Genomic DNA, 11,129 nt, shown 5'->3' with positions numbered 1-11,129 from the left:
TCAGATGGCAGGCTGCAGCTTGGTCAGGTTCCTCTGATGCATGCTGTGGTGGCGCATCAGCTCGTCAGAGCGGGCAAACTTCTTCTGACAGTTGGACCAGCGGCAGGTAAAGGGCTTCTCACCTGACGAGGAGGGGGACAAACGAGGAAGAACCAGAGAAATCGTTGCTTTAGAGTTAATTCAAGCTTGTGTTCTGTTGTACACAAATTAAAACCAGGTGGACCATCGTAACCCCAAAAAAATCCCACGAGGAGAAGAATGGAGAGGTAGAAAATAAAGGTATACGCACTTGTTTTACCTGTATGAGTCCGAGTGTGCGTCTTAAGATGATCTGACCGTGAAAACTTTCTCTGACACGTCTCGCACTGAAATGGCTTCACTCCTGCACAGCGGTGCAATCGGTCGTTGCGGTGGCAGAGAGAGATGAGAAGAGGGTCGGGTGAGCATTACAAACTAAAAGTGTTCAGGGAGATTTTACAGTTTCAACACATTTTTGTTTGTGGTTTCTCATGAGATAAAATTCACTTTTTAAATTCAAATCATTTAGAATTCACACATAATAATTCATTATTGAGTTAAAAATCCTTAAGCTCAATTAATCAAATCAATACATTAAACATGTCTCGTTCCCATGTTGGGTCATATATTTGAACAAATAAGAGCTGCAGCAGACTCCTTGTTCTAAAGCCCAAATTTATATGGTAACATATAGTTAACAACAATTTTGTAATTTCTGAAGCCATAATTTGTGGTATCCTTGTGCTGGGTTACATTATATTGTACAAGTATTAAAGCTGTTTTGTAACAACGATGACAGCCTCTACTTTCAAAGAAAGTAGAGGCTAAAATGTTTAGATTTTTTTGGATTTGTCATATTCAAAGATAAAATTCAACTAACTGTATAGTTACATTTTCTGGTGATTTTATATCGCCAACACCTGTTTCATGGCCTTTTCCACCTTGCAAGGAATACAATTCTGGTGGAGAAATACTATTTCTGTAGTATTTTTAAATCTGCTGAGTCTAAAAATACTTGGATCTGCCTATAAAATACACACCCTGTGTTTTAAAGTGTTTTATATTGTGCAACGTAAAGTCCCCCCACGTTTCTAAAACTTTCCAAGTGCTTTTTATTATTAATCTATGGCTGTGGATGTAACTCATACAGTAGCTTGACGCTGGTGTACCTGTGTGTCTGCGCTGATGCCTCTTTAATTGGTCTGAGCGAGAGAATCTGCGGCCACAGTCTGCGAAATCACACGGGTAAGGCTTCTCTCCTGCAAAATAAACCACCCATATCATCATCATCATCATCATCATTATCATCATCATCATCACCAACATCATAATCATAATCATCACATCCAAATTCCATGATGTTATGGTTATCAGTACCGTTTATACCACCAGTATTTTCCCTGTGCCAAGTTTCACATCTGCGCCACCATCATGTCAAAATTAGGCACATTTGACCTTTTATCACCATGCATTTATGTGACTGGATTTTATTCAACCTGGGCATAAAAACCCTTGTTTCACCCTTAGAAAACACGGCCCCTATTTCATCTCTCATGATCTCACCTGTGTGTTTACGGCCGTGCATCTGCAGGTGTGACAGCTTGAAGTATCTCTTGCTGCAGCCAGGATAAGCACATACAAACGGACGCTTTTCGTTGGCCTCTCTCATAACCGGCGGAGCAATACTAGCTACCCGCCGAACATCCTTTAAGAAAGCGGAGAAGGAGAAGAGAGAGGTTCACTTTGTGTATTTATTTACTGTGAGTCTGTATGTACTTGTGCCTGTGTGTTGACTCTGACTGACCTGAAGTCCTCTGAAGACTCCGTGTGTGTGTATGTGGTACTGAGCACTGACGAGCATGGGCGGGGGTGGCGCTGTGGGGTCACTGTCGTAGCTGGTTGCATGGCCACTGTTGGTCAGGAGCAAAATTAAAAATGTATTAAAACACTGACAATCTGCAAAGTGCAAAACTGATATTTCATTTTATCTCCTCCACAGCACACACACTTCGTAACCATCACAACTAGATAGCTTTCTTTAAAATCACTTAACTCTAAAACCAAGTCCTCGTAGAAGTGCGGTCCAGTCAAAGTGTCCTCACTTTGCAAAAACCCAAATTAGTTTTTAGAACATACAACAGAAGCACAAGACTGCACACAAACACATATACACACACATATGAATATGCTCCTCTCCACTTCCTGATTTCCCTAGGCAGTAGGCCAACAGCCATCTGGTCAAATCCTCCTCTTCCTCCTCCTCCTCCTCCTCCTCCTCTGCACCACCACAAACACTGGTCAAGACTAAGCAAAAATGCAGGGTGTTATTTAAAAAAACAAAAAAAAAGGCTCACCTCTTCATGGAAGACGCCAGGCTGTTCATTTGGTTCCATGTTACACAATCCAGCTGAGATGCCATTTGGTACAAGTTATCACTGAGTGAAACATACAGCACAGTCTTTAGCATTTTACATTTGTGGTTAAAAAGAGCTAGTTTTCAAGGCAATAAAATATGTTATTATATTAATAAATCAAAAGCTTTTGGAACAAGGTTAGCTCTGAGGTTATTACACATGAAGGGGAAAATACTGTATGTCTTTGTTTTATTTTCCTTTCTTTCTTAATTGGGAAATCCTGAAATTAGAAAACATAGACAATATTTATGTTACTGTGCATTCTTCCTGTCATTTCTCTTCCCTAGTGTGGATAATGAAGACCTTTCCTTTCAGGGGGAACTCCAAATTGCTCGCTTATTAACACATCCTGTCCACCCACCACACTCCTCACTGGCTTCATTAAAAAACATGGGCTCTGAGCCATTCTTTACCTTGGCAGATCACGCAGTAGTGCACACACACGCACATGCACATTTGACAGAAACACACACACTTGGAGACGAGGTTGTGCACTCTGCGGGGGTGAGTGCCTCCGTGCCTAGTACACCATGGACCAGTGCATGACATCACTCTGTCCTCAGTATCATTAAAAGGCGGGAACCAGTTTCGGGGGAATTCTGGACGGCATTCCTTGAGAAGTCCTTGAGGGAAGGATCGTGATGGCTCACTAATCAGCTCTGAACTATGTTAAACTGTGGAAAGACACACTGATATCTGACACATATTCATTGTGTGTATGTGAGAGCGTGTGCATGTGCATGTCTCTGTGTTTGTTTGAGGGTTTCCAGTTCATGCCATAAGCTGTAACAACAGCAAAGTCTTTCCCTCCTCTTATCAACTGCTGTTCCAGTATTTGGGCTGCACATGTTCCTTTTCTCCAACAACATCGCAGGGCGGCATTCAAAGAATTTCATCCCAATTTACCCCTTTGAGATGTTTTGCTTCAAAATGAAAACAAGTTGGAAACATACTCAGAGGTTAAAATAAGCAGATCCCCAGCCTTCACTACCCCAACCCCCCACTTAACTTTCGCTTTCAGTGAACTTGTCTCCTTTACTTTTGTCCTCGTTTTTCCTCAGGGTGGACTCAGACACATCAGCAGTAGATCACTCACTGTTTGTTTTGGCCCGCTGAGCACCAGTGGGCAGCACTTAACCTCAGAACAAATTAGGATTCACAATCCAGACAGCGCAGAGGCAGACGCAGGGCTTAACGTAGGATCAGAGAGAGTTCACACTTCTAAATATTACCAGCAAGTGAGCAGGCTGCATGTGGTGTTAGTGGAAAGAATCTGATATGAACTGATGAGTGAGGAGTCTGAAAAACGTTTGGGAAGAGTGGAACTGCACCGAAAGGCAATTCAAGGTAATAAGAGTCACATAAAGCAGCAATAAGTGCATGCAGGGAGAAATAATCGTACCTGTTGTAGTTTCTCAGCAGCAGAGCTTGGCTGCTCGGGCAGGATTCTGAAGGATTGTGGCAACCAAACATGGGAGGAGGAGCCGGGTACTGCTGGTCAACTGAGTATAAATAGAATACAAAAGTTACTTCAAAATAGGGCTGCAACTAACAATTTACAATATCAATTAAACAGCCAATTCTAAGAATGTCAGAAAATAGTGAAAAGCATGTTTTCCCCCAGACACAGACATATTCGAAAAGCTTCTTTTGTCCAATCTACACTCAAAAAAACACAAAGATACTCATTTAACTATCAGAGAAGACTACGAAAACAGGCAAATATTCACATTTGAGGAGCTGGAAACAGTGAATTTTGGATTAAAAGTGTACTTTAACAATTAATCAATCATATCAAGTTTCCTGCAATCGACTGATTAATCTACAAATAGTTTCCACTTCACTTTGCTAGTCGTCAAAGTTCAGCTTTCCATTGCACTTCAGCAGCTTACTATCTAGTATTATTAAGCTGAAGACTTTCCCAAGAATGATTTATCCTTTATCTCAAGATGATCTCTTCATCAGAACGGACACAAAATACATTTGAGTGCACTTATAAAAATAGTAATAATTAAAATGAATACCAGTTCATTTTGAAGACATAGGCACATGTAGCTACATGCATGTCTGCACAGACGCACAGCTCCTTCTTTTCAAAGAGAGAACGGGTCACTCAGAAACAGTGGTGCTTTTCAGGTTCATATAGTATATTGGTCCCCAGACAGCTTTTGACATTCCAGCAGAGTCACATGAAGCTGTTTCCTCAAGTTATCATTTCCAGAGTCATTAACCATACGTGTGCTTAAAGAGCGAGAGGGAGAGTGTGTTTATGTATGCCTGCGTATATGAATGTGTGCGCAGACAGAGACGGAGGGAGATGAAGAAAAGTGGATAACAGCGACCCTGTTGTGATATGAAAAATGACGGGTTACTTATATAACCTTGCTGTGACATGACAGTCTTCCGAGTCTGCGAGTCAATTTAGTGAAAACACTTCAGGACGCAGACAGTTACCTATGTTGTTTGGCGGTGACAGCGTGTCCTCGTGTTTGAAGGACAGGCTGGAGAGCTGAGGGGTGTGGTGAGACGGAGTGTGACCGTAACTGGGGTTGCTGTCTAAACCCACCGCTCCATAACCTGAAAAGAGAAAAACAAAAAGAGAAGCTATGGGGAGCTAAAATGATCTTATTTGCCTGTTCGAGTCATTAGATTACCCTCTCCCCAGTGACTGTACATGAAACTTTGCAAAGACTCCAGGATCTGGTCAGTTATCTGAATCCCCCTGGTAGAGACATTCATCAAACTACTAAATCCTCTTTCCTTGTCACATATTCTTTCCCCCCCCCCCATCTGTCTTTGGCCTTGTGGTTATAATATTTATGGCAGGTGGAAAAAGAAATTTGGCAAACACACCACAGACGTACTGAGATGAGCTACTGTAGAATATGTATGTATTCTAGCTTATTTACAGTTATAAGACTGCAAAAAATGGTTACGGTAAGAAATGTTATGGCTATCATTGCAATTATTTGAGTGTAATAGGTGGATAGATTTAAAGAAGAATGTTAGGTTTGAGAAAGCTATGTGGAATTGATCACACAAGCACATTCAACCTGTGTGCAATGTCTATTCAAAATACAGCGTAAACAGGCAGCTATATCCTGAGTCAGGCCCGAGAGGGATGTTGAAAAGTTTCTGAGAAAAATAACTCACATGACTCTCTTCCCTGCAGCCTGCAGATTTTTTTTTTATTTTAATGACATCATCAAAAGTTACTTTCCACTGAGCAAACAAGACTCGCTGCATACTGTCTCTAGAAGTCACACCGGAAAGCACACGCAGGCTTAAACCTGTGACCTCTGAGTAATGAACCCAAGCAGACAACAGACACGAGCATTGTTTACAGTAAAGGTGAAGACATCCTATCTATGTTAACACTTCACAGGAAGCAGAAATGACGTTTGATTCCAGATAACAGCTCAACTCCCACTGATCTGTTTCGTGCAGGTCTACTAGGATTTAAAAACACGCAGAGGTGTTGCTTGGAGTAGTAAATCGAGCTTATGATTCAGAGTTCATCATTTCAGATTTCTTTTCAGTTGATTCTTGTTTGTTCTAGTTTGTTTTGGGAATTCTTGTAGAGAAATATTTTACAATGAAGGGCCTAACCTAATAAGGTTTTTTTATTTGACTTATATTTTCATTTCTAGCAGAGCAACACAGTGATTGTGATCATGCAAAACTTCAAGGTCATTTATTCAGCTGATGACTATTATAAATATCTTTGCCGTTGTGGCTAATTTTGATTAACTTGATGAATTAAGGTTCTTGTATGAACACTGCAATGTTCACTTTGGTAGCTCAACAGATCATTATATAGATTTTATTTATGTGTATTTTTGATTAACTTGATTATCCAGTACTGATGGGTTGTTTTCACCCAGTGTTAGTGATATTTTTTATATTACTGCTCGTGTTAAAAACTCAAGTTTTACTGTAAAAATGTCACAAATATATTGTTAGTTGTACAAAACGATGTGCATGACATTCAAAACTGCAAAGGATACACATATTATTAACAGTCAGTAACAAATAGTGACATGTTTAAAAAGAGCTAGAGTGGATTAGTTTACAACCATACCACATTTACTTTGGGTTAATAAGTCAACAATAATATAAAGAATAACACTAACACCAGGTCAAAACAACCCCTTGTCTTACGTGGCTTTTAACCTGTGGGTTCTGGTAAAGTTAACCCAGTGCTGTGTTGGTGCTATACTGAGTCAATTTATTTTTAATGCGTGTGAACGTGAATCCTGCAAAAGTACTTGGACTTTAGCTGGGCGCATTAGAAAGTTTATGATTACGGGCTTTGCCTTTGACAAATGGAAAAATCCTGGTGAAACCTTATGAATGATCTACCTAATTTTAGTGTACTGAATTATGAATTCAACACAATAATAACATTTATACGGATGCCATTACAGTTGTTGTGACTGAAAATCAAACATTTATTTCTTCTGAAAAGCCCTGAACACACCAGGAACTGTTATATAGTTCTCTGCCAGAGCATTACCAGAAAGCTGTCAAGCCCATTCCTGACATGGGACAGAATGACCCAGTACAGCACATAACATCCTGCTCAGACACAACACAGCTGACGATCCTTAAACATGGAGTTACATCATGAACACATACAGCAGGAAATGTAGATAAACACTGGCTTTTAAAATGGATTTTATTGATTGCTGTGTGGTGGTGGTTTTGCTGCCCTGTACGTAACATTAAGCCGATGACAGAAAACAAAAGCATGCTTACCCTGGTTCCTGGGCGCAGGAGGACTGTCCATGCAGCCGGGCAAGTAGGTTCCATTGGGAAACATCCTTGGTTGACCTGCAGATGGATCTCCGAAGGCCCCAACTCGACAGGGGCCTGAGCCTGTAAACTGGCCTGAGAAGTGCACCGTGAAGGCCCCGAGTCCACAGTGAGGGTCCTCTATTGGATCGGTGGTCCCCCAACCTGGTTCCTGCTTGATGAGGGAGTGGTGGGAGGGCAGGGAGCTGTAGGGAGAGCCAGGGTGGAGGTCCAGCAGTTGGGTCCACTGGCCGCCACCAACGGACATCCCACAGCCACCACCAGCTCCTGGTAAGGATGGGACAGGAGGTGCCGGTGGCAAGAGGGTCAGATCCCGAACATCCGACCCCATCGACATGGCTCCACACGCCTCAGTCAGCATTGGTGAAGGCGGTTCGAGACAATCCAAAGAAGGAGTGGCGGTATTCCAGTAGAAGGCACAGCTGGGAGATTAAAAAGTCACACAGTAATAAACTCCTGCAAGTTTAACAGAAACACTACCTGAAGAACCTCTTTTGCAGAAACAAACATCAGTGGTCACAATACACTGTAGGAGCCATCTTTCCCGCCACAAGTGAAAAACTGAACAATGAAAATCAATGAATTAGCGATGATGACCAAAATCTGGATGCCAAATCTCAAGCTCCCTGGGTATCTGTGGTGGGTTTGGAGTGGGAGTCGGTGCCTTGTCCTTCTGTCTCTATAATGTCTGACTTGCCTTACTCTCCTGAAGGCTCAAATACTGCGTAACTCATTGGACAGGGGGAGGAGCGAGGGAGGCTGAGATGAAGATGACTCCCTTGCCTTGCCCCGGCCAGCACTGACTGCACTTCTGAGTAGATTCTGACTAACCTCACATTTGCATGAGCGGGTGTTGCTCTTCATTCTTTGTTCAAATTTAGGTGTTGCTCATATTGAGTGTTTGTGTTAGTGTATGAATAAGTGTGTGCAAAAAGCAGGGAGGGGTTTTCATTGAACTTCTCTGAAAATGAAGGACCATGCTGACAGACTTAAAGCACGAAACTGCCACATGAGTATTAGTTAGTAAGTAAAAGAGTAGTTAGTAAAAGTCTTCATCATGCAGATTTCCACGTTTGCAGACATTAAAATGGTAATTAATTGTTTTTATCGCTCAGAGATTTGTCAAATTTTAATATTCCATTTCCAGTGTGTGCATAAACTGAGTAAAAATTAAACATATTCAAAGCTTAACAAAAGATGGGGAAAAAAAGTGTCATTTCATAAACAGCAACGCTGAAATGTTTTGTTATCTGTACACTATTGACCTGAGCTGTCCTCACAGACATTCGTCATCATTTCTGACACTTCTGACTCATCTGTTTTCTGAAACACTTTCAAAATAAGTTACCAACTGGATGAGGCAACAATCTAAATGAAAGAGTTGAGAAATGCTGCATTGAATCACATGAATATAAAGATAAATTAATTATTACTCAAAATGTAGAAATGTTAAAACGTGCAGAAAATGTGCTCTGAATTTTGGAAATAGTACTGTTTTGCTAAAAGCAACTCACATAAACTGCAAGGCCTTGGAGCAAAGCCACATCACACAAAGGGATAATTATTTATTAGTCCAGGAGAGGGGGAGCTGTGTGTGTGTGTGTGTGTGTGTGTGTGTGTGTGTGTGTGTGTGTGTGTGTGTGTGTGTGTGTGTGAGTGCTTAAGAGATAGAGGTTTTGACCTTAACTCAAGCTTAACTCAATGTAGAACTACACAGGAATGCAGTAAGTTGGAATATGCCTAGAAATTCAAGACAGCTGCTGTGGATCTTTTAACATTATAATATTTGTCAGATAAGCAGTCGGGTTCCTCCTTTCCTTAAAAGCTTGAAACAGTGACAAAGTGTTCAGTGGCTTTTTAAAAATGTACTGTGCTAGTAGTGTAGCACATTTCCCTGTTAATGTTATTGTAAAAAAAGTGTTTACATATTGGATTACACCAGGCAAAAACCTCATATTGGAGATGGAGAAATACTGACAAGTAGACCATCTTCATCATATTTATCAATTTGCATTTGCTGGACATTACTTAATGAAAATAGCAAGAAAACCCCTTTTATGGCAATCCCCCCCAACATCCCTTCCTGAAGACTTTGCTTCAGTTTACAGTCTGTGTGAGCATTATGTTTAATGTTCAGTACTCCTGAGGACAAGAGTAAGAACAAAAAGAGAAAAAAGCAAAGGTAAGTCTCAAGCTGTCTGTCAATTCAAATTACTTCCTTTACTCCTGAACTAATGGCCCATTGGACATCTTTACCATTTAGACCACGACTATGACATAATGATAAATTACCCACCAGTGAATTACTTTTACAAAGTGATTTCATTCGTTTTATGATATCATTGCATGCATTTCGAGATGGCATTAAAAAATCCACTGCAAATTTAAGATAGAAGACCAAGGACGATGCTGTGAGGTGAAGAGTCAGTTCCTCTCATCACCATCTGGAATATTAGTCTGGGCTTCCAGTGAATCTCAGTGACCCCTAATTCCACTTAAAAAGAAGTAGTGGCTGGGAAGTCGGGAAGGGGGGACACAAAAGCAGAGAGAGAGAGTCCTAAGTCACTGTGATGTGATGAAATCAGCTGGCAAACTTCTATTTTCCCAATTTTTGCAAAACAAGTAAAGATATGATAATCTTACAGTCCAAGCATATCTGATGACATCCATTACCACAGTCATAACCTCACAAATGCCCCTACAAGCTATTCATTCATTTGGGTGGTTTGCAGTCATGGAGAAGATGAAGTGTCACTCTGAATTAACTCTATTCTGGGAAATAAACCAGTACAAAGGCAGACCCGTACCCTTGAGGAACACCCAGACATTCAGAGGATGTCCACATAGCTGACTTCCAAATAGTAGCAAAGAAAATTAATTTCTCCCAAAACAATTTGAAAAACCTTCTGTGGTCCACCCATTACAAACAAACACTAAAACTAAAATAATGTGCTGCATGTACAAAAGGTTGTAGTACAATCAAAAGTATTTTGCCAAAAATCAGAGAGAGTGAAGGAAAATGCAGAGCCTCTGAGCCAAGGCAAATGCTAGCCATGCCTATCCCAGCGGACTCTTTAGCAGGGATTCATCAAAGGTGACGGGGGCCGGGAGAAAACAACCCTTTCAGCCCCTATGATGGATGGCAGTCCCCAAATACACCCATTCTTCAGATCAATCTCTGGCTAACTCCGGGTTTAAAACAACATCACTGAGCAGAGGAAGGGAAATGGTCAATACTGCCTCTGACCCTCAACAAGAAATACACAAGTCTCAAACTTCCTACAGCATGATGAGTAAGAGGGAATTCGAGAAGGGGTTTGTTTCAGCCAGAGACACGTTTGATAAACTGCACAGAGATGTGACCTGGCAGGACACATGACCAAAAAAAAATACTTTTTCCATTTTAATAAACATCTGTATTCATGCTGCTGCATCTGGAGATAGTCTTCTTTTTAATAAAAAAAATATTAGTATTCAGTATTAAAATGGCTGTGACATGATCATCAAAACGAACCGCAGGAGAGGACTGCCAAAGAGCAGCAGGTGTTATTTTGATGTGCTGACAGTGGCATAAATAAGTCCCAGTCCTTCACTTCTCTGTGTGGGCATGGAAATAAACTGATAACCAAACTAACAGCAGTGTGTTGTAATGTTTTATCTGCCCGTGGCCTCTAGGAAATGGTTACTATTTAAAACAAAATACAGACTGAACAATATTCTTCTGTCTTTCTTCGCTACTTTCTTAGAGCAATATTTGGAAGTTTGTGACAGCCAGGCTTCAGCTCTTTGCGATAACAAAATCTAAACGCACTGGTGATCATCACTCATGGCTTTCTACATTGAAGGATACATACTCTGCTTCAAACAGCATGTACATTGTTT

The 11,129-nt window shown here is 40.9% G+C and overlaps 1 protein-coding gene across 11 annotated transcripts; it reads right to left on the bottom strand.

Moving 5' to 3' along the window:
- wt1b (WT1 transcription factor b) lies at positions 1-7,608 on the bottom strand. 11 transcript variants are annotated; one of them, XM_070909341.1, is made up of 10 exons: positions 7,191-7,608; positions 4,887-5,009; positions 3,835-3,934; positions 2,373-2,453; positions 2,072-2,119; positions 1,823-1,928; positions 1,582-1,723; positions 1,188-1,277; positions 290-382; positions 1-122 (listed from the first exon to the last, which is right to left on the bottom strand). In XM_070909341.1, exons 1-10 carry the CDS (start codon positions 7,606-7,608, stop codon positions 1-3), a joined length of 1,323 nt encoding a protein of 440 aa, XP_070765442.1. The 11 variants fall into 11 exon arrangements, with proteins under 11 accessions (XP_070765442.1, XP_070765520.1, XP_070765595.1 ...); XM_070909419.1 differs by lacking the exon at positions 2,072-2,119 and adding an exon at positions 2,016-2,025 and having other exon boundaries at positions 1,823-1,966; positions 7,191-7,578; XM_070909494.1 differs by lacking the exon at positions 2,072-2,119 and adding an exon at positions 2,016-2,025 and having other exon boundaries at positions 299-382; positions 1,823-1,966; positions 7,191-7,578.
- Positions 7,609-11,129: the final 3,521 nt, after the last annotated feature.

This window comes from Enoplosus armatus, chromosome 1 (assembly GCF_043641665.1).
Source record: "Enoplosus armatus isolate fEnoArm2 chromosome 1, fEnoArm2.hap1, whole genome shotgun sequence".
NCBI classification, from domain to species: Eukaryota; Metazoa; Chordata; class Actinopteri; order Centrarchiformes; family Enoplosidae; genus Enoplosus; species Enoplosus armatus.
This window is presented reverse-complemented; position numbering and strand designations above follow the sequence as displayed.

Excerpts from the sequence above, each read along its gene's own strand:
- wt1b (XM_070909341.1), bottom strand. The coding sequence starts at position 7,608 with ATGCTGACTGAGGCGTGTGGAGCCATGTCGATGGGGTCGGATGTTCGG. Across the intron at positions 2,120-2,372 it reads CTGGCGTCTTCCATGAAGAG|TGAGGACACTTTGACTGGAC; the intron begins GTGAGCCTTTTT and ends GTTTTTGCAAAG. Across the intron at positions 383-1,187 it reads GCATCAGCGCAGACACACAG|GAGTGAAGCCATTTCAGTGC; the intron begins GTACACCAGCGT and ends ACCGCTGTGCAG.